This window comes from Pelophylax lessonae (genome assembly GCF_965119305.1).
Source record: "Pelophylax lessonae genome assembly, chromosome: 1".
NCBI classification, from domain to species: domain Eukaryota; kingdom Metazoa; phylum Chordata; class Amphibia; order Anura; family Ranidae; genus Pelophylax; species Pelophylax lessonae.
The window spans coordinates 99,255,132-99,279,234 of NC_138768.1; the positions used below are offsets into that span (position 1 = coordinate 99,255,132).

The window sequence follows — 24,103 nt, forward strand, 5'->3', positions numbered from 1 at the left end:
GACACTTTTAGTGTGAAGCAACGGAACGGATTATGGATTGGAAATGGACACATTGGACAGGACAATCTTCAAAAACAAACCATCAGTGCTATAAAGCTATAAAACAAGATTGGTGATGTGACTGACTGGTGACTGTCGGCAGATTGAATTAGTAATTACTAATTCATTAAAAACATGAATTAGTAATTATTTCAGTGCTTAGCATTTGGGAACATGTAGGTTTTTCTGTAAGAACACTAGATGATCCACATGCTCAGGTTTCAGACTGCTTCTTTTCGCTGTTATAACATCTCCTGCAGTAGAGAAAACCCGCTCTGCAGATACACTTGTACCTGGGATACACAAGTATTGCTTTGACAGCTGAGAGAGGAGGGGGAATATGACCTCATGCTCACGCCACCATTTCAAAGGGTCTTCAGTGAGAGGCAGAGGTGGGGCTTTACAATATTTTTCCATTTTGTCTTCTGCCTTGGCATAGGGGGTCTTAGGTTCTATTGCACCATCAGTGAAAGACTGCCCCAGCAAAGTCATGAGCAGCGATGTTGTGGCCTTTTTTTTGGGAGGAGAATGGCTGTCCTCAATGGGTGTTGTTTCTTCTTCCACAGTTGCTTTTTCCCTAGGCACTTCATCCACATTTGTCCTTCTATTAGATGTAATCTGTGTGTTTGAACAAAAGATAATAGTATAAGAAGAGCTGAACTGACTAAGAGTGTGATTCATTGATGAGGTGTGGGAAACTGCACGGTAATCCATACCATACAGTTCCACTTCCCACACCGCATCAGTGAATCAGGGCATGTTATTACACAACACAATGTAGCTGAGCTTCTAGCTGTCTGGGAGGAAACATGATGAAATTCTAATTACCTCCAAAGATGCAGCCTCCTCAGTCACTCCTCTGTATATCTCCGATCTCTCCTCCTCTGTGAGAATAAAAGGCAGTCCTTTAAAGCGAGGATCCAGTGCAGAGGCTGTATGAAGGATCTTCTTCTCTGCCTCACTGCTGTACCTCTTCAGGAGATCTGTTTTGATGGCATTCTTGATCTCATGGGTCATGGGTGTGTCTCCCATGGTGTCTGTCATGCTCTGGAGCAGTTGTGCATTTAGAGGGGCAATGAGAGACACTGTTGGGTTGCGCTCTTCTGACATCAGCAAGGTTGCATCCTTCATTGGCTTTAATGCACTCACAGCGTCCTCTGCATTTGACACAGCTGTTTCATTGAGAGTGCAGAGATCAGACTCTCCTTTTCTGACTTCTGGAGACAGCAAGGTGGCACAAACTGCAGGTTGTTGTTCTAAGAACCTCTCGACCATGTCATATGCGCTGTTCCATCTTGTTGGCACATCAGTTATTAGTTTATGATTCTTCAGGCCCAGACATTTCTGTTTCTCTTTTAGACAGTGGCTTGCTCTAGTGCTGCGATGGAAGAATGTGGATATTCGTCGCACTCTGGCGAGAAGCCTGGAGAGCGTGGCCCCTTTCAGTGCCCACTGACATGCAAGATTGAGTGTATGGGCAAAACATTTAACATGAGGAAATTTACCAACTTGAGCTGCAACTATCATGTTCGCCGCGTTGTCGGTCACAAGCACTACAGATTTATCAGACAGCTGCCATTCTTCCACGACATGAGACAGTAGCTCTGCCAGATGAGCACCTGTGTGAGACTCATAAATGGCTCTTGTTTGCAACACATGTGACAAGACCTGCCAGTCCTTAGTAACGTAATGTGCTGTTATTGTAACATAGGACTCCGTTGTGACTGAAGTCCATGAATCACACGTTATTGCGACTCGACTGGCTTGGTTCATTGACGCAAGTACCTGAGCTTTGGTGTCGTGGTAGAGTGCAGGTATAACGTTTTCTGTAAAGTGACTGTGTGATGGGATCTTATAACGGGGCTCTAGCGTCTTTACAAGGTAGCGAAACCCGGTGTTGTCCACAACTGAGTAAGGCCATAGGTCCTTGGCGATGAAAGCTGCCACAGCTTTGGTTAGTTTCTTCCCTTTTTCTGAGTTGGGCGGATAAGTTGACAGTATGGCATCAATTCTTGGCTGATCTGGGTCTAGCAGTCTTTCCTTGGCAGTGGTGGCACTGCTGGTGGTGACAGGTGTTACTATCTCAGAGTGAAAACGGCTAACATGGTTTCTCAAGTTCGTAGTATTCCCTAGGTATTTAATTTTTGTGTGACAGGCTTTACATACGGCGTGTGTCTTGTCCAACTCACGCTTCCCTGTGTGTTCGTAAAATCCGAAATGTGCCCAGATGTTTGCTCTTAAAACGCTAGGTGCATTTTTTATCTCTCGATCTTTTTCTCCTTCTGCCATTACCACCATGCTACCACGTATGTGACGGATGACGTAAGTTGCCAAACTCTGTCAGTGTTTAAAAAAAAAATACCACTTGTAAACTAAGCCGCAACAAGTCAACCAAGCAACATCTTTCATAAAATATGACTGTCTGTCTGTCTGCCAGACTCCCTCTTATGCATGCACTGAGCCAAAACCCCCGGGGCCCCCCCTTACCCCACAGCTGCCTGTGACAGTGACAGTGACACTGACAGAGACCCCCCTCCCCCCACAGCTGAGCTGACAGCCAGACACACTGACAGAGACCTGGATGTCCCACTGTCCCACACCTTCCCCAATCCCCCACAGCACTGACAAACACTGAGAGTGAGTCCCCCCCTTGCCCAGACCCCCACAGCTGACAGTGACACTGACAGAGACCTGGATGTCCCACTGTCCCACACCTTCCCCAATCCCCCACAGCACTGACAAACACTGAGTGAGTCCCCCCCTTGCCCAGACCCCCACAGCTGACACTGATAGAGACCCCCAGGCCCCCACTGACACTCAGAGAGAGCCCCCCTGGCTGCCAGACTGCCACAGCAGAACAGTACCCCCGGTCCCCGACCGACCGTCCCCTGTCCCAGCCCCCCCCATCAGACATCCCCCAGAGATACAGACGAGACCCCCATGAATGTCATGATTATACAATTATTTGTTCGGACTAGTACATACCTGCTGCTGTGTGACTGTGTGGGTTGTTGTGCACTGCATTGCAGAGGAGGACAGGTGCTGTGCTGCTCTGTGGCGGGCGGCTGGCGTCACTGGCAGTGGCGGCGTGGCGGCGGCTGGGCCTGGGACGGTCGGCTACGGTGAGGCTGGCGGCGCTGGCTGGCTGCGATGGGGACGCACTTGGGGCTCCTCGCTCCTGTGCTGTGGAGTGTGGACTGGCTTCTGGCTTGTGACTTGGCTGGCTGGCTTCTTGGCTGCAAGGCCGCAGGTGGGACGCCGATACACGCGGGGGATGTCTTGCTGCGCCTCGGCCCGGGTCAAAGAGACGGAAGGGGAGGGGCAGAGCTTTTTTATTAAGCTCCCGCCACTAACCCACCAATCCGCTGCCGATCTTGTGACTTTTTCTCCCTTGCGCGATAGGGCGTGGCCGCGGCTGATGACGTCATTTCCTAATCGATTATGCTGGCAACCCGCATCGATGCAGAATCGCGAAGGGTCGAATCGTGATGCATCGATCTTTCGATTATATTCAGCAGCCCTAGTGGACACACAGCAGAAGAAGGTGGACACACAGCAGAAGAAGATGGACACACAGCAGAAGAAGATGGATACATAGGCAGAAGAAGGTGGATACACAGCAGAAGAAGGTGGACACACAGCAGAAGAAGATGGACACACAGCAGAAGAAGATGGATACACAGCAGAAGAAGATGGATACATAGGCAGAATAAGATGGACACACAGCAGAAGAAGATGGACACATAGGAAGTAGAAGATGGACACATAGGCAGAAGAAGATGGACACAAAGCAGAAGAAGATGGATACATAGGCAGAAGAAGATGGACACACAGCAGAAGAAGATGGACACACAGCAGAAGAAGATGGACACATAGGCAGAAGAAGATGGACACACAGCAGAAGAAGATGGACACACAGCAGAAGAAGATGGAAACATAGGCAGAAGAAGATGGACACACAGCAGAAGAAGATGGACACATGGAAAGAAGAAGATGGACACACAGCAGAAGAAGATGGACACACAGCAGAAGAAGATGGACACACAGCAGAAGAAGATGGATACATAGGCAGAAGAAGATGGACACACAGCAGAAGAAGATGGACACACAGCAGAAGAAGATGGACACACAGCAGAAGAAGATGGACACATAGGCAGAAGAAGATGGACACACAGCAGAAGAAGATGGACACACAGCAGAAGAAGATGGATACATAGGCAGAAGAAGATGGACACACAGCAGAAGAAGATGGACACACAGCAGAAGAAGATGGACACATAGGCAGAAGAAGATGGACACACAGCAGAAGAAGATGGACACACAGCAGAAGAAGATGGACACATAGCAGAAGAAGATGGACACATAGGCAGAAGAAGATGGACACACAGCAGAAGGAGATGGACACATGGGCAGAAGAAGATGGACACACAGCAGAAGGAGATGAAAAGATAGGCAGAAGAAGATGGACACACAGCAGAAGAAGATGGACACACAGCAGAAGAAGATGGACACATAGGCAGAAGAAGATGGACACACAGCAGAAGGAGATGGACACACAGCAGAAGGAGATGGACACACAGCAGAAGAAGATGGACACACAGCAGAAGAAGATAGACACACAGCAGAAGAAGATGGACACATAGGCAGAAGAAGATGGACACACAGCAGAAGAAGATGGACATGCAGCAGAAGAAGATGGACACATAGGCAGAAGAAGATGGACACACAGCAGAAGAAGATGGACACATAGGCAGAAGAAGATGGACACACAGCAGAAGAAGATGGACACATAGGCAGAAGAAGATGGACACACAGCAGAAGGAGATGGACACACAGCAGAAGGAGATGGACACATAGGCAGAAGAAGATGGACACACAGCAGAAGAAGATGGACACACAGAATTAGAAGATGGACACACAGCAGAAGAAGATGGACACATAGGCAGAAGAATATGGACACAAAGGCAGAAGAAGATGGACACACAGCAGAAGACACGCTGACCCAGGAGCCACTGTAAAGCCCCGTACACACGTAGCTATTGTCGGCCGAACGATCGGCCGCCTTTTGTCCGGTGCTGTCCTGTCGGCTGAAAAGTGCTAAAGACTGCACACGAATTTTGTCGGCCAACAACAGCCGACTGCAGAAGTGATGTCATGTGATGATTAACTTTCCGTATGTTTTTTCTTTTCTGAGCATGCCCAGTCTTGCTAATCTGCTGTTTGTTGGCCGAATTCTGTACTGACTGGCGAACAATCGGCCGTTCTGGTGACGGCCAACAAAAATTTTAAAATCTGCACGCCAGATTCTGTTCGGCCAAAAATTCGCTGTCGGTTGTCGGAAGCATCATTCTAACAAGCCGACAATCGGCCGATCGTTCGACGGCCGAATATTTATGGCCGACAATCGCTACGTGTGTACGGGCCTTAAGTTACCACTGTGTAGGAAAAGGAGGCTTTCTGTCCCTATTGCTCTGCCTGTATGTGCAGCACTTTTTGGGCAGTACCCGTGGGAGCTTTCATTATGTTCCTGTAAATAATATTCTTAGAGCATTATTATTTTAAGTGTCAGATATAATTTACTCCAGCAAACAAAACAAAATTGTGATCTCATTCCTATCAACCTGTCATGGCCACAAAATGAGATCAACTCAACCTAAGGTGAGCAAAAAGAATACACTGAGGGAACTAAACAGAAATTGTATGCTATTGTGTTCAGATTTGTACGGTAAACATACCAGTCAATGCTGATAATAAGCAAGAGTAAGCAATATAAAATCCCAGAGGCCCTATCCTCACATGGAAGGCCAACGGGAGAAGACAGATGAACGTAATAAAAAACAAGTACAAGAGTAATAGATAAGCAAAAATTTATGGTGCAGCAGTACATTCAATACAGCGGTACTCAACTGGTGGTTCACAACCTTATGCTCTGGGATGGCGTGTTGGGAAGCCCAGATCGCCGGTTGCCGACCCACCATTCCAGAGCATCAGAGTGGATGGAGCCCGCGCCAGAGGAAGCAAGCAGATGTGGAGGGAGCAGGAGCCGCAAAAGTTGATACTTCCTCTGCAGCGCTGGATCCTGTCCCAGGAAAAGTGTGATGTGATGTGATCATTTCTTTGCCCATCTTTCAAGCGTGTATTCCTGTTATGCAGTGTTTGTTTTTACCCTTTTGTCTCTTTCTCTCTCTGCAAGAAGGATGAGGTCATCAAAAAGGGCAGAGCAAGGATTTCTGGGTAAGACTGGGGACACAGACATTTTCCTGCTGGAGAACAGACTGTAAGTGCTGTAACATCCCCTCACTGAGACAACAGAGACACTGCTGATGATTTCATGTTCCTGAGGAAAATATCTTATGTTGTATGGATCACTAAATGTTATTTCTTCAATACATGGACATTTAAACACTCTGCAGTGTGGATTATTGTCTATATGGATATGTTTTCTCAATTGGGATTTCACTTGCTAATCACAAGCCCTGATTGAGTGGAGGCACTGACGCTTACTATAAATCCTGTCCTGATCACACAGATTATATAGACTCTGCTCCTAAATACTACACAGGTGGCGTCATCATATCCCAGTAGCCACCAATAGTGACCAAAATAGCGCTACAAGTGCATTTGGTATCACTTCGCTCGGGACAGGAACCATTCCAACAGCCTAGCAATCTCAGCAGAAGCTGAAAGACAAAAAGGTAATTTATTAAACATCATATCGTTTTTATTAAACAATTTTAGCCCCTTGATGACCAGGCCATTTTTTGCAATACGGCACTGCATTATTTTAACTGACAATTGCGCAATTGTGCAACGCTGTACCCAAATATAATTGATGCCGTTTTTTGCCCACAAATAGAGCTTTCTTTTGGCGGTATTTGATCACCTCTGCAGTTTTTATTTTTTGCGCTATAAACAAAAAAAGAGCAACAATTTTGGAAAAAAAGTATTTTTTACTTTCTGCTTTCAGCTCTGGAAGGGTTTATCCCTTAATGACCATGCCATTTTTTGCGATTCAGCACTGCGTTACTGTAACGAAAAATTGCGCGGTCGTGCGACGCTGTACCCAAATACAATTTATGTCCCTTTTTCCCACAAATAGAGCTTTCTTTTGGTGGTATTTGATCAAATCTGCGGTTTTTAGATTTTGCGCTATAAACAAAAAAAGAGCAACAATTTTGAAAAAAAATGCCATATTTTTTACTTTTTGCTATAAAACATTCCCAATAAAAACATTTAAAAAATCTAATTTTCTCTTAGGTCCTCTGACAGACGCAGCCGCTTCCAAGTTTCATCACTATTGGGTAATGGCGCCCTCTGCAGGAGCAGGCTAGGTAGTAAAACTTCATTAAAAAGCATTAAGTAGACACACATTAGGGGCTGTCCCTCTCGACATTACCCTCAATTGCCGATTTAAAGGGCCAGTGTTCCTTTTTTTGTATTTCTGTCAAAATGGAGTCCCAGGGTGACAATTTCCCCACTGATCTTGTTTGTGCATCCGGAACATCTGGATTATCTTCCCTAGCTTCTTTATCTGCAGTCCTAAAACCTTTGGCATCCAAAGTTGATCTTATGATGTCACAAGGTAATGTTCAAAAACGGCCGATGCCCTCTCAGTCTTCTGTTTCAGAGCCTGATATGGTTTCCACTGACGCTACCCTCCTGAGGGATCCCTGTCCACACACTCAGACGGGGAGGAGGAGGAGTGCTCCTCCGCTGCAGCGCATGAACGCGCTTTGGTTGAAGCACTTGTTTGCTCCATTAGGGAGACTTTGAACATTGATGATGAGCCCACCCAGTCAGGTAAGCGGGTTTCCTTTCGGTCCCGCAAAGCCCAGAAGTCAGGTCAGGTTTTCTCCTGCCCCAAAGAGTTTCACGATATCGTGAACGAACAGTGGCGTCGCGTTAAGCACGTGCTGGCGGTGCCTAAGTGGTTTCTACGCCACTACCCATTTGCGGACCCTGTTTCCAATCACTGGACGGTGTCACCTAAAGTGGGCCACACTGTTTCCAGGTTGAATAAATCCACGGTGGTTCCCGTGGAGGATCCCCCGGTATTTAAAGACCCGATGGATAGGCGCATGGAGACTCTTTCCCGCCACATGTACCTGGTGGCGGGCTCACTCCTCAAGCCAGTGTTCGTTTCCGCGCTGGTCTCTCAGACGGTTACGGAATGGATTAAGGTGCTTAGGCGCAACTTGGTGGCTGAGTCGGTTCCTCCGAATCTCATTGAGCTCACAGACCAAATGGCCCAGGCCATGGTGTATCTGTGTGACGCGCCCCTGGGCGAGGCTCCCTTGGTCGCAAGATTGTCTGCGGTGGGGATTGCACTATGCCGCATAGTGTGGCTGAAGAGCTGGTAGGCTGACCATGCCTCTAAAAAGACCGTGTCTGATATCCCCTATTTGGGGGAACGCCTTTTTGGGGACTCCTTGGATGAGTTTGTCAAGGATCTCACAGGGGGTAAGAGTACCCTCCTGCCCCAATTCGTGAAGGGTAAATCGCCCCGCACGCGGCGGGGTCCTTCCTTCAAGGCTCATCGGGGGCTCTTTCGAGCCTCAGGGGCGCAGGAAAAAGGAAAATCCTTCAAGGCCTCCAGCGGTAACAGGAAGCCCTGGTCTGGTAAGCCCAAGGCCGGTCAGTCCAGTGCTGCGGCCCAGTCTTCTTCCGCATGAAGGGACGCCCTCACCCATTTCAGGGGTGGGGGGACGTCTGCGTTACTTTAGGAACCCTGGTTGTCCCTGATTCAGGACAAATGGGTTCACAAACTGATTCGTTCAGGGTACAAAATTTAATTTCGATCTCGCCCCGCCGACAGGTTCTTCCCATCAAATCTCCGTCTGTCTCCTGATTGCCTGACGGCTCTCAAGGGGGCAGTGCAAGATCTTCTTTCTCATTGCCTTATTGTCCCAGGTCCACAGCGGGAGAGATTTTGCAGGTTTTATTCAAACCTGTTCACAGTGCCCAGGAAGGAGGGCAAGATTCGTCCGATTCGTGATTAAAGTTGCTGATTGATCTTCAGCTTGTACCGTGTTCCTGAGATCCTTGTTCCTGAAAGCTCTCTGTTACCAACCCGGCTTTTCCTTACTATCCTGCTTGTCTCCTGACCCGAACTTGGCTTGTCCTTGGATATTCTCTCCTGTTACCTGTGTCTGATCTCGGCTTCCCTATTTGACCTTGCCTGCTCTGGTATCCTCCCGGCTCTGAACTCTGGCTTGAACTGACTTCCCATTGCCTTAGTGCAAACACAGACCTGCCACTTCTCACAGGCGCCACATGGCTGCAGCCACTACTTCACATGTCAGAAACCCTTCTGAGTTCTTCTTCAATCAACATCACAGGCCACCTGTGCTACTTTGAGCCTGACTCCTCCTGTTCTCACTTTCAGGGGAGTCTGGAACTTAGCCGCAAGGGAAGCCCTCTCTCCATTGGCCTCCAACACCAGGTACGTGATAACCTGTCGACCACGGAATCCTTTAGGAAGTATGATTTCCTGTTTGTCCTTCCTGAAGGACCTCGGAAGGGTTCGGCTCCGTCCACTGCAACCATTTCTAAATGGATCAGACAGACTATTGTTCAGGCCTATTCACTCAACGGTCAGGTTCCTCCTTTCCCTGTGAGGGCACATTCTACTAGAACCGTGAGTGCCTTTTGGGCTTTTCGCCATCAGGCTTATGGGGCTCAGGTGTGTAAAGCGACGACCTGGTCGTCTGTGCACACTTTTACCAAATTCTACAAGATTGACGTGATGGCATCCTGGGATGCTTCCTTTGGCCTCAAAGTTTTGAGCGCTGCGATTTGTTGAAGAGACATGTTTTCTCTTCTTGGGGTGAATTTGTTGTTCTGGGGTTAGCTCCTGTTGGTTGAGCTTTTGTCGCTCTGTTTGCCACGTTTTGTTCTGGCCTTCTTGGCACATTACCGTTCTGTTGGTTGTGTCTTTTCCCCCCCCCCTCACACCTGCACTGCTTTGTGACATCCCAATAGAGATGAAACTTGAAAGAGGCTGCATCTGTCAGAGGATGTAAGAGAAAATAGAATTTTTGTAAGAACTTACCGTAAAATTCTTTTCTCTGAGTCCTCTGACAGACGCAGCCCCAGCCCCTTTATTTTGGGGTTGTTTGTCTTCCTGTACTGCTTGCTAAGAAACTGATTAGTAAGCTCTAAGTGTCTGAGGATAATGTTGAAAGGGACAGCCCTTTCGACATGTGTCTAGGTGTGTCTAGCTAAAGCTTTTTAATGGAGTTTCATTACCTAGCCTGCTTCCGCAGAGGGTGCCATTACCCAATAGTGATGAAACTTGGAAGAGGCTGCGTCTGTCAGAGGACTCAGAGAAAACAATTTTACAGTAAGTTCTTACAAAAATTCTATTTTTTATCAGTTTAGGCCAATTTGTATTCTGCTACATATTTTTGGTAAAAAACAAAAAAAACAAAAAGAGTATTTTAATTGGTTTACGCAAAATTTATAGCGTTTACAAACTATGGGATAGATTTTTGAAATTTTTATTTATTTTTTTGCTTTTATTAATAATGGCAGCGTTTTTTAGCGGGACTGCGACATTGCGGTGAACAGATCGGGCCCCTAACTGACATTTTTTACACTTTTTTGGGGACCAGTGACATTAATACAGTAATCGGTGCTAAATAATATGAACTGTTACTGTATAAATGAGACTGGCAGGGAAGGGGTTGACACTTGGGGTAATCAAGGGGTTAATGTGTGCCTAAATATGCTTACTAACTGTGTGGGGGAATGGTTCTGTGACAGGCACACAGAGAGATTGGGGTTTCAGCTTAGCTGAAACTCCTGATTTCTCCCTGCCTGTGTGACAGAAGACTCGCCTGCTTTGTTTACATAAGCAGGCGGGTCTTCTGTCAGTTTATCTGATGATCGCGGGAGACTGGAGGCAATTGCCGCTGCTCCTCCCACGGCCCGCCTCCCGCTGTGTCTAAACACGGTGGAAGCGTGGCTCCGGCAGCGTGCGCGCGCCACCAAGACCTCGTGCACGAAATCACATAGTACTATGTGATTTTGCGCAGCCGAGCCGCCCTGCCACAGTAATACTATGGTGGGCGGTCGGCAAGAGGTTAATTTAGGCCAATATGTATTCTGCTACATATTTTTGGTAAAAAAAACCCCAATAAGCATATATTGATTTGTTTGCGCTTCGGTTTTCGCGCAGCCAAGCCACCCTGCTGCAGTAAATGTGTGGTGGGCAGCCTGGAAGCAGTTAAAGATCATAAAGTTTTGGAATAAACATGCAGCATTAACACTTTATAAACAAGGGTTAGTAGGCTACTTTCTGCAGGTTAGCTGCACTAAGCCATAGACTTCTATTATATCCTGCGAGTTTGGTGTGCTTTCTAAAAGCACACCAAAACTCCTGAATGCATTAAGATAAGAAACCTTCTGCCTTTAGAATCACTTTAGGAATTGCATCCCAAGCATTGATGCTGGAATATCAGTGTCAGGGCTTAGCAACCACTGAGCTTTACTTTTTGTGCTGTAAAGAAACATTGTGATATCGAGCAAGCCAATGCCAAGAATGTGCACCTTAGTGCCTGGCCTCCCCAAAGAAAACTGGTTAGTTTTGGGAAAATTGTAAAGAAGGATTTAGGGCTTGATGTTGGAAAGGTAAAAAGCAGATATGTAAATTGTGCATATTTTCAATTTGATTAGATTGATACACCCATTTAAGGAAAGGGGCTGGTAGCTCTATGTTTTCAGCTTCAGTTTTACTTTAAAACAGACATTACATTAAATGCAAGAGCAAGATCATTTCCAGAAATGATTAAAAAAAAACTGTTATCCCCAAGGTTTAGGAGTGTGTCTATGGGAATGTTTGACCATTCTTCCAGAAGAGCATTTGTAAGGTCAGGCACTGATGTTGGATGAGAAGGCCTCCGCTCAAATTCATCCCAAAGGTGTTCTATCGGGTTGAGGTCAGGACTCTGCGCAGGCCAGTCAAGTTTCTCCACCCCAAGCTCACGCGTCCATGTCTTTATGAGCCTTGCTTTGTGCACTGATCCAAATCATTTGGTGGAGGAAGGATTATGGTGTGGGGCTGTTTTCAAGGTTTGGGCTTGGCCTCTTACTGTAGTTCCAGTCAAGGGAACTTTTAAGGCGTCAGCATACCAAGACATTTTGGATATTTTTATGCTCCCGACTTTGTGGGAACAGTTTGAGAATGGGCCCTTCCTGTTCCAACATGACTGCACACCAGTGCACAAAGCAAGGTCCATAAAGACATGAATGACCGAGTTTGGGGTGGAAGAACTTGACTGGCCTGCACAGAGTCCTGACCTCAACCCGATAGAACACTTTTAGGATGAATTAGAGGGGAGACTGCAAGTCAGGCCTTCCCATCCTGACCTCACAAATGCGCTTCTGGAAGAATGGTCAAACATTCCCATAGACACACTCCTAAACCTTGTGGACAGCCTTCCCAGAAGAGTTGAAGCTGTTATAGCTGCAAAGGGTGGGCCAACTCAATATTGAACCCTTTGGACTAAGACTGGGATGCCATTAAAGTTCATGTGTGTATAAAGGCAGGTGACCCAATACTTTTGACAATATGGTGTATCTCTCCTCTAGCAACTCCATCTTTAAATCAGTGATGTGTGATGAAATTGAAGAACTTGAGCCACAGGTTCTATTGCTATGGCAAATAGAGCCAGGAAAAGAGGACAAGCCGGAGAGAGGCAATGATTCTGGATAGCATTGGCATGTGAGGTTTGTATGTTGGTAAACAAAAGCCTGGTATTTTGTCTGTAGTTAGATGGAGCAAGAATCCTGTTTGATTTTGGTCTATTATGGTTTGGATCACATGGTTTAGATTTCGTAAAAGTAGTTTGACTGCAAAAGTTCTGTATGTGCTGCCTGCTCCCTCCATGTGGAATTGCCTAGAGAAAATGATTCCCCTGTTTGAGGCATCCTACATCTTTTCAACAGTAGTATTAGTTGTGCAGTCAATATTCCTTTATTGGGGTTTGTAGGGTTTGTGATTGTTCAATCCACTGTACCCCAAGACACCAAAATAATGCCATGAAAATCGTTCATTTTGTTATGGTATGAGAAACATTTCTGTGTTTGTTCCTTTGGATATTTTCACATTAACTGCCGTGATCAGCTCTCAAAAGTTGTGTACTAATGATCCGATTATTGTATGATCCATCCGAGAATGGTATTTTTTATTCGTGTACTAGGCATTGGGGGGTTGATTTACTTAAATGGGAAAGTCAGGTGCATCTGTGCATGGTAGCCAATCATCTTTTAACATCAGCTTGTTCAGTAAGCTTTGAGAAAAAAAAAAAAAATGGAAGCTGAATGGTTTCTAGGCAGAGCTGCACCAGATTCTGCACTCTCCAGTTTAACCACTTAAGGACCACCCGCCGCAGTTTTACTGCAGCAGGCAGCCCCCCCTGCGCGAACCGACATAACTGTACGTCCATCGCGCGCCTGCTGCTAGGGGGCAAGCGCACACCACCGGCGGTGTGCTCCCAACCCCACTCGGCAGTGGGGACTCCGATGCACGGGGCTGGTGGCTCCGATTGCCGCCAGCCATCCGCGATCGTTCCCCGCTGAGAAAGAAGAACGGTCAACTGTTGTAAACACAGCTGACCTTTCTTCTCTCTGGAATGATCACAGCGCTTTGTGATCATTTCAAAAGCCCAACCCCCATACATTTAGAAACACGCCCCTAGGCTTACATTTAACCTCTGATCACCCACTGTGTTAACCCCTTCCCTGCCAATGGCATTATTACAGTAACAGTGAATATTTTTTAGCACTGATTCCTGTAGTAATGTCACTGGTCCCCCCCAAAAGTGTAAAAAATGTCAGTTAGGGGTCCGATCTGTCCACTGCAATGTCGCAGATCGCCGCCATTACTAGTAAAAAAAAAAAACAATAAAAATTACATAAATATTTCCCTTAGTTTGTAGACGCGATAACTTTTGCACAAACCAATCAAAATATGCTTATTGTGATTTTTTTACCAAAAATATGTAGCAGAAAACAAATTGGCCTAAAATGATGAAAAATTTTAATTTTTACATTTTTTTTGGGGAATGTTACATAGCAGAATGTGAAAAATATTGTTGTTTTTTTTCTTCAGAATTGTCGCTATTTTTTTTGTTTATAGCGCAAGAAATAAAAATTGCACAGGTGATCAAATACCACCAAAAGAAAGCTCTATTTGTGGGGGAAAAAAGGACATCAATTTTATTTAGGTACAGCGTTGCATGACCGCGCAATTGTCTGTTAAATTAAAGCAGTGCCGAATCGCAAAAAATGGCCTGGTCATTAAGGGGGCAAATCCTTCTGGTCCAGAACTGGTTAAAAGTCAGCAGCTACAGTGTTTGTAGCTGCTGACTTTTAATTTTTTTTAATACAGGCTGGAACTCCGCTTTAAGCACATCTAGTAAAAGTTGCAAACAAGTTTAGACAATTCATTAGTAGGGATGATCGAACGGTTCGGGTCCACCATCGGTTCGGCCCGAACATTGGGTGTTCGAGGTTCGGCCGAATTTAGAACTTTTTGCCCAAAAAGTTCGAAATTCGGCAACCAGAACCGCCCAAAATGCAATGCTTCAGGAAATGGGCTTTAAAAGCCCGTGATTGGACCAGAACCATTAGCAAAAGCCAATTGAGGGGGCAGAAGAATGCTAGGAATGTGATTGGAGTGACTAGGGGGTCCCTAGACCAATCATTAGTGAATACGCCCCCCAGTATATAAGATCGCCCCCGCCATATTCCCAGCATTGTTATAATGGACATGGAAGAGAGTGGAAGCAGTTCTGTTAATTTTACTTTAAAAGTGTCATTTAGCTATTTTTAGTGTGAGGAAAGGGATATCTAGTGTAGTTAGAGTGCTCCTTTACACTTAAGTTAGCTTCAAAAATTTAGTTTCTGTAGGGAAAGTGTTAAGTGTCAGGGGACCGTAGTGTAGTGTAGGGTTAACTGACAGTGACTGCTATGGCAGGGTGACAAAACCCTTCCATAGCAGGGTGACCGCTATAGAGAAATGATCATTTCTCTGCTTCGGGACAGGAATGTGGCTTCTCACCAGCAAGCATTTTTTAATGCTGCAGGGGCTGCCACTGCCAGTGCTTTTTTGAGGACATGTTTGATGTCAGACATGACATCTGAACATGTGTATAGGGGGTATATATAGACATATATGTCTGAATATATACCCCTAGACATATATAGGTGTGATAGTAGCAGAAATAAATGCTTGCGCTAATGAAATCATTTACAGTAATATATTTCTGCTACTATCACACCTATATATGTCTAGGGGTATATATTCAGACATATATGCCTATATATACCCCCTATACACATGTTCAGATGTTTTGCCTGCCTCAAAAGAACCCCAAAAAATGCCAAAAAAACGCTAGTGTCAAAAAAAAAAAATGCCCAGGTGTGTTTTTGCTGGCATTTTTTGGGGGGTTTTGGAGGCAGGCAAAACATCAGAACTTGTGCACAGTACCACTATACACAAGTTCAGATGTTTTGCCTGCCTCAAAAGAACCCCAAAAAATGCCAAAAAAAACGCTAGCGTTAAAAAAAAATGCCCAGGTGTGTTTTTGCTGGCATTTTTTGGGGGGTTTTGGAGGCAGGCAAAACATCAGAACTTGTGCACAGTACCACTATACACAAGTTCAGATGTTTTGCCTGCCTCAAAAGAACCCCAAAAAATGCCAAAAAAAACGCTAGCGTCAAAAAAAAAAATGCCCAGGTGTGTTTTTGCTGGCATTTTTTGGGGGGTTTTGGAGGCAGGCAAAACATCAGAACTTGTGCACAGTACCACTATACACAAGTTCAGATGTTTTTCCTGACTGCAAAGAACCCAAAAAAATGCCTGCTATTAAACCGGCAAGGTGTTACAGCAGAGAAGCCATATTCCTGTGCTTAAAGTTTTCTAATACAAACGATCTTTTTTTTTATGGTTCTGGACATGCTACAGAGCTTAAACTTCACAGGTACACCTTTTAGACCCCCCAGACACAAAATCACACAAAAAAAAGTTCTTAAAAATTGTCATTTTTGATAAAAAAGCCAATTATTGAAAAATTAAAAAAAAAAAAAAAAAAAAAAAAAAAAGAGATTTTTTGATTTTTACTTTGGATTTAGTATCTGGGGGGTCTAAAAAGTGTACATGTGAAGTTTCAGCTCTGTAGCATGTCCAGAACCCCCCAAAAATTAGCATTTTCTTATAATTTTTATTAGAACAGGAATACGGCTTCTCTACGGCGCTTTTTCTTGCATTTATCGGGCATTTTTGGAGGCAGGCATGACTTTTTTTGGATTTAGTGTCTGGTGGGTCTAAAAAGTGTACCTGTGAAGTTTCAGCTCTGTAGCATGTCCAGAACCAGAAAAAAAGATAATTTTTCAGTAGAGCAGGGATGGTGGGACCCCTCTTTTACACTTATATGATCTTTTTTTGGGGTTCTGGACATGCTACAGAGCTGAAACTTCACAGGTACACCTTTTAGACCCCCCAGACACAAAATCACACAAAAAAAGTTCTTAAAAATTGTCATTTTTGATAAAAAAGCCAATTATTGAAAAATTAAAAAAAAAAAAAAAAAAGAGATTTTTTGATTTTTACTTTGGATTTAGTATCTGGGGGGTCTAAAAGGTGTGCATGTGAAGTTTCAGGTCTGTAGCATGTCCAGAACCAGAAAAAAAAAGATCGTTTGTATTAGAAAACTTTAAGCACAGGAATATGGCTTCTCTGCTGTAACACCTTGCCGGTTTAATAGCAGGCATTTTTTTGGGTTCTTTGCAGTCAGGAAAAACATCTGAACTTGTGTATAGTGGTACTGTGCACAAGTTCTGATGTTTTGCCTGCCTCCAAAACCCCCCAAAAAATGCCAGCAAAAACACACCTGGGCATTTTTTTTTTGACGCTAGCGTTTTTTTTGGCATTTTTTGGGGTTCTTTTGAGGCAGGCAAAACATCTGAACATGTGTATAGGGTGTATATATAGGCATATATGTCTGAATATATACCCCGAGACATATATAGGTGTGATAGTAGCAGAAATATATTACTGTAAATGATTTCATTAGCGCAAGCATTTATTTCTGCTACTATCACACCTATATATGTCTAGGGGTATATATTCAGACATATATGTCTATATATCCCCCCTATACACATGTTCAGATGTTTTGCCTGCCTCAAAAGAACCCCAAAAAATGCCAAAAAAAAACGCTAGCGTCAAAAAAAAAAAATGCCCAGGTGTGTTTTTGCTGGCATTTTTTGGGGAATTTTGGAGGCAGGCAAAACATCAGAACTTGTGCACAGTACTACTATACACAAGTTCAGATGTTTTTCCTGACTGCAAAGAACCCAAAAAAATGCCTGCTATTAAACCGGCAAGGTGTTACAGCAGAGAAGCCATATTCCTGTGCTTAAAGTTTTCTAATACAAACGATCTTTTTTTTCTGGTTCTGGACATGCTACAGAGCTGAAACTTCACATGCACACCTTTTAGACCCCCCAGATACTAAATCCAAAGTAAAAATCAAAAAATCTCTTTTTTTTTTTTTTTTTTTTTTTAATTTTTCAATAATTGGCTTTTTTATCAAAAATGACAATTTTTAAGAACTTTTTTTGTGTGATTTTGTGTCTGGGGGGTCTAAAAGGTGTACCTGTGAAGTTTCAGCTCTGTAGCATGTCCAGAACCAGAAAAAAAGATCATATAGGTGTTAAAGTTAAAGGAGGCTCCCGAACCACATCCCTGTTCTACTGAAAAATTATCTTTTTTTTTTTCATGGTTCTGGACATGCTACAGAGCTGAAACTTCACATGCACACCTTTTAGACCCCCCAGATACTAAATCCAAAGTAAAAATCAAAAAAATCTCTTTTTTTTTTTTTTAATTTTTCAATAATTGGCTTTTTTATCAAAAATGACAATTTTTAAGAACTTTTTTTTGTGTGATTAATAGTCCCTGGGGCATGACCCAGAACCCTAGGCACTTTTTAGGGGCATTTATTGGGTTTTAGGGCTTAAAAATGGTGTTTTTTGATTACAGAAGTTCGGGTCCCATTGATTTCAATGGGGTTCTGAAATCCGAACCGAACTTTCGTGAAGTTCGGGTGTTCTGGTCGAACCGAACTTTTCAAAAGTTCGATCATCCCTATTCATTAGGTGACAATCATGTGAAAATAGAACCTTCAGAGCAGATATGGTGAAGTCGGCCATAAAAATCTCTTTTGGTTGTCTTTGTTTTTCATCCGTGATTCACAGAGTACAGTTTTATTTATTTATTTAATTTGTTCAAATTCTTCCGCTGTGTAAAAGCTTTCTATTTATAATGAAATGTTGTGATTTGCTGTGGTTGAATTGTTAATTGCGTGGGAACTTTTTCTCAGCCCCATTTGAAGTGTATGATTATCCAGAGCCAAAATAAACAAGAAATGAATCACAGTAAACTTATTTCCTTCCACTTGTTGCAGATAAATAAATTGCAATTATTCAAAGTTGTTTTTCACTGTTCCATTGACAACACTGAGAAACATGGAGGGACAAATAATTTGTTCAAAGTATACTATTATTGTCCTGCTCTAGTGAACCTAATATTGTATAACCTTTCATGAATTTTAGCTTGAGATCAAATGTTTATCTGATATTTCCAACACCAAGGCCATTTCCTCTGACTCCCCATAACCATTAGTGTTGTTGTCAGGTACCTCTGACATAGGGTTGTTAACATTTCCCCTAAGTTCAGCCAAATAGGGACATCAATCCTTTCAGACACATTTTCAGAACTGGTTACTTGCTTTGGTTCTTAACCACTTGCCGACCGCCAGCAGTACATATACTGTGACAGGTCGGCTCTGTCCCGCAAAACGACGTAACTTGGACGTCACTTCGTGGGACCGCGAGTGGGGGGCGCATGCGCGCCGCTGGGGGCGTGCGCACGCGCCCATTGGGGAAGCTGATCTGTGGGCCCGGCAGCCACGTTTGCCACTGTGCACCTACGATCTCTCCCAATGGAGACAGAACACAGGGCTCCTCCTGTTTAGGAATACAGGTCCCTGTGTTCATTCCATAAGGCCATCCCCCACACAGATAGAAAGCACCCCATAGGGACACATTTAACCCTTCGATTGCCCCTGGTGTTAACCCCTTCCCTGACAGTGTCATTATTACAGTAACAGTGCATGTTTTTAGCACTGATTACTGTAGTTATGTCACTGGTCCCCCCAAAAGTGTCAAAAATGTCAGTTAGTTGTCCGATCTGTCCCCCGCAATCTGTCAGTCCCGCTAAAAATTGCTTATCGCCGCTATTACTAGTAAAAAAAAAATAAGTAAATAAATAAAAATTACATAAATCTTTCCCCTAATTTGTAAGCGCGATAACTTATGCGCAAACCAATCAATATTAGGGATCGACCAATTATCGGTAAAGCTGATATATCGGGGTCAATATGCACTTTCCCCGATATATCGGAATCGGCCACCAAGGTGTCCGATATTGCCTATATTTCGGGAAAGTGCTTGTACCGGAGTGATGCCTGCAGCTAGAGGCATCAACCTGGTACCGCCGTCCATAGCTGACAGTCGGTTGTCTTGTAATGGCTGAGAAGCCACTCGGCTGTCATTACAAGGAGCGGGAGGGGATGTCCCCCCTCCCGCCACCTTCCGCGACTTGCCCGGGTCTCCTGTCCCACGGGGAGACCCGGGAAACCAGCCTGCACGGCTGCCGAAGACCCGATCAAAGCCACATTCAGCTCTGATCGGGTCTCCATGCAAAAAACCCGGAAGTGATGTCATGAGTGACATCACTTCCGGGTACTGTCTGGCGCCAGATTAAAGAAGAATGACTGCATTCAAAACAGCCAAACTTGGCGTTTTGAATGCTTTTAAGTGCAGATGAGAGGTTTGGGGTCTTTTAGACCCCAGATCCCTCCACAAGAGTACCTGTAAAGCAAAAAAAAAAATGTTTTAAATGTACAAAAATATCGGCCCATATTGGTCGATACCGATATGCATTGACCAAAGTATTGGTATCGGTATCGGCAATGAAAAACCGATATCGGTCGATCACTAATCAATAAACTCTTATTGGGATTTTTTTTTTACCAAAAATATGTGTAGCGGACCTCTTAAACCCCCTAGGGCCTGGTGGTGACCCTCAGAGGCGGAGAGGGCCTACATACCTCCTTTGGGTGTGGAGTGTCAGGCATGGTGGGTAATGATACAAGTAAAAGAAACGATGGGCGCCAGTCACTTTTATGCTTGAACAACAGAAGAGTTTTATTTCTTCTCAACAGGACAAAAATAAGATAAGGGAGAGAGGGGTAGGGCACAGGACACCCTTTCAAACAATTGAAAGGGAAGACTCCGTAGTCACAAATGACAGCAATCAGACGGCGGTACAGGAAAACAGACCTTGAGGTTCAGACTGTGTTGGGAGGAAACTCCTCTCCCCTGAGTCCAGTCCCTTTCAGTATCCATGAAGCTTCCGATTGATCTGGGAGGCAACTCCTCTCCCCTAGATCCATGCTGCATGCATCACATGCCTGACTAAGGGGTCCTGCGCAGCTCCAAAATGTTGCACTATTCTGTTTGTGATGTGATCTTTCTTCAAAAAAATCTATTTGGACTTAATTGAATATCCATGGTGTGCTGAGGAATATTTACAGTACGTTGTGTCATTTAGTTCTTGCACCCAGCAGGTGGGGCAATTTAGGGTGTTTTCCTATTTTCTTTTTTACCCAGCTAACTAAAAAAGGAGTTCCGGCCATTTAAGAAATAAATAAATAAATAAAGAACCCCCGTGACAGTCACAGCTTGATTACAAATCGGCATGTGTTGTCTATTGTACTGTTTCTGTTCTGTGTGCATTTTTTAGTACTTACTATAAACTCCAGAAGTAGCACACAGCCATCCTAATTGTGGGCATCTGAAGCCTGCTGCGACTCTCTTCGCGGATAAGGTGCCGCTGGCTACCCAGCATGCACCTCACGTTCTCATACATGTGCAGTGGGAACAAATTGCCCCATCAGTTTCAACATGCAGTGCCCCATCAGTTTTCTTGGTCATTGCAATAAAATACCCACTGATTTGCGATGCTGTTCCTGTTGTTCCTGTCGCTGCCTTCACCAGTCGCTAACGATACCTTCACTGCCACACAGTAAACAACAATCTAAACAAAGACTGAATTCCCAATTCAAACATGACACCTATCTGCACCTAGCATCGTGTTATTTTTGGTTGTGAAATAACACAAATAGCAGTGGGGGATGCCCATTGACTCCTGGGATTGATGACACTGCTTTCCCAGGAGTCAGTGGACAAGCGGAAATTACATACATTTAGGTCCTTATATATTTGGACACGGGCACAATGTTCATACTTTTGGCTCTGTATGCCACTAAAATAAAATTAAAATGAAACAATCAAAATGAATTTGAAGTCCAGACTTTCAACTTTAATTCAAGGTTGAACATACATATCAAGTACAAATTTTAGGAACTGCCACCATATACACAGTCCCTCCATTTTCAGGGGCTCACATGTAATTGGATAAATTAATATAATCATAAATAAAATGTTCATTGTTAATATTTTGTTGAGAATCTTTTACTGGCAATGACTGCCTGAAGTCTGGAACCCATGGACATTACCAAAGATTGGGTTTGCACCTTTCTGATGCTTTGCCAGGCTCTAACTGCAGCTGTCTTCAGTTGTTCTTTGTGGGTTTTTCTGTCTTTAGTTTTCTCTTCAGCAAATGAAATGCATGCTCAATTGGGTTGAGATCAGGTGATTGACTTTGCCATTGCAGAATATTCCATTTTTTTCCTTCAAAAGCTCCTGGGTTGCTTTTGCAGTGTGTTTTGGATTATTGTCCATTTGTACTGTGCCGTCCAATCAATTTTCCAGCATTTGGCTGAATCTGGGCTGACAGTATATCTCTAAACACTGCAGAATTTATCCGGCTGCCTCTGTCTTCTTTTACATCATCAAAAAACACCAATGACCCAGTGCCACTGGAAGACATGCATGCCCATGCCATCACACTGCCTCCACCATGTTTTACAGTTGACGTTGTGTGCTTTGGATCATGAACTGTTCCAAGCCTTCTCCACACTTCTTCCCGTCATTCTGGTACAGATTGATCTTAGTTTTATGCATCCAAAGAATGCTTTCCAGAACTGGTCTGGTTTTTCTATTCTTCAGGCTTTTGAATGGTTTGCACCTTGTAGTGAACCCTCTGTATTTGTCTCTCATGAAGTCTTCTCTAGATTGTAGACTTTGACACTCACTAATTGCAGGCATTGTTGTAATTTAGGCTGGAACTCCACTCGCTATCCGCCCACAGTACATTTACTGCAGGGGGGGGGGGGGAGTGGGGTGGCATGAGTAGGCTAGAACACTGTATGTCATCCAGCCTGTTCCGGGTTAGGGGTGAGCAGCACGCCGCTTTTGTGGCACAGAGGATTGCGGATCCTGGTACCGGATTGCTTTCAGCGGCTGGGAGATTATGTGATCGCATCGGGATCACATAGTCACAATGTCAACAAAGCTGTTATGAATGAATTTAATAAAAAACAGCTGTGTTTCCTATAAAATAATGCTGTGATTGGATAACTGCTATCACATGGTACCTGGGCCAAACACAATACTCTGTACCATGGGATTAGCTGTAGCCAATCGAAGATCACTAGTAATCACAGCTGAAGGTAACCCATTCACGAAACTTCAAAGCATTGCTGTTACATAGCTTATCAGTGCCGGACTGGGAATAAAATTCAGCCCTGGAAAAAATTTCATACCAGCCCCATAGCATTATTATACCAGCCCAACAGCATAACGTCATTATTTTCTTGTTCATAAAAGGAAAAAACATGCATTTTAAAGCACATTTGAAGAATGTATTATGGATAAGACAGATATGAAAGCATATAGGGCTTTATATATATATATATATATATATATATATATATATATATATATATATATATACAGGGCTTTTTTTCAGCGGGAACGTGGGGGAACACAGTTCCGGCACCTCCTGAACTGAATGTATGTGTTGGCAAGGGGTGCTGGGGTTTGCTGGAGGGTCTATTGATACTGAGTGCTGGGGAATCTATTGTTGCTGGAGGCTATCTATTTTTGTGGAGGAAGGAGGTCTATTGTTTCTGGGAAGGTCTTCTGTTGCTCGTGTGGGATCTATTGTTGCCAGGGTGGGATTTTTGTTGCTGGGGGGTCAGCTGTTGCTTGGGGGGATTTAGTGTTGAGGGAGCAGTCTTTGTTGCTGGCTGTTGAGGAATCTATTGTTGCTGGAGTGGATCTGTTTTTGCAGGGGGTTTGATTGTTGCTGGGGAGGTCTATTGTTATTGGTGGGTGATCTATTGTTGTTGGTGGTGGGTCTTATGTTGCAGGGGGTCAATTGTTGCTGAAAGGGATCTACTATTGAGGGAGGGGTCTGATGTTGCTGGCTGCTGAAGGGTCTATTGATGCTGACTATTGGGAGTCTATTGTTGCTGGGCTGGAACTATTGTCGCTGGGGTGTCCATTGTTGTTAGATCTATTTTACTGCCTTTCTTATTATCATGAACAAATTCCATACAAAATACTTAGCACCACAAAATGATACATGGTTCTATATTCTCTAAAAAGGGTGGTACTGGGAGGTGGGTAAGGGATGGAACCAAGGAACGGTGCTTGGAGGTGGGTAGGGGACAGAGTTAAGGGGGACTCAGAAGGGAGGAGTTCCTGCACCTATTCTCTGAGAAAAAAAGCCCTGTATATATATATATATATATATATATATATATATATATATATATATATATAAGCAAATTCCAGGTAAAAGCTGTAAAAGTGCTAACATGGTACAGGAGGTGGTCATAGGCTTTGTGGGCATGGTACAGGAGATGTCAGAGACTGCGGACATGGTACAGGAGATGCAGGGGCTGTGGGAATGGCACAGGAGATGCAGGGGCTGCAGACATGGTACAGGAGATGCAGGGGCTACAGACATAGTACAGGAGATGCAGAGGCTGCGGGCATGGTACAGGAGAGGAAGAAGCTGCGG

At 44.3% G+C, this 24,103-nt stretch overlaps 1 protein-coding gene across 1 annotated transcript; it reads right to left on the reverse strand.

Moving 5' to 3' along the window:
* Nucleotides 1-198: 198 nt before the first annotated feature.
* LOC309565366 (E3 SUMO-protein ligase ZBED1-like) lies at nucleotides 199-1,170 on the reverse strand (the record flags this gene model as incomplete). The annotated part of the gene is made up of 2 exons (XM_082270288.1): nucleotides 199-657; nucleotides 868-1,170. 2 exons carry the CDS (start codon nucleotides 1,168-1,170, stop codon nucleotides 199-201), a joined length of 762 nt encoding a protein of 253 aa, XP_082126414.1.
* Between the last annotated feature and the right edge of the window lie 22,933 nt (nucleotides 1,171-24,103).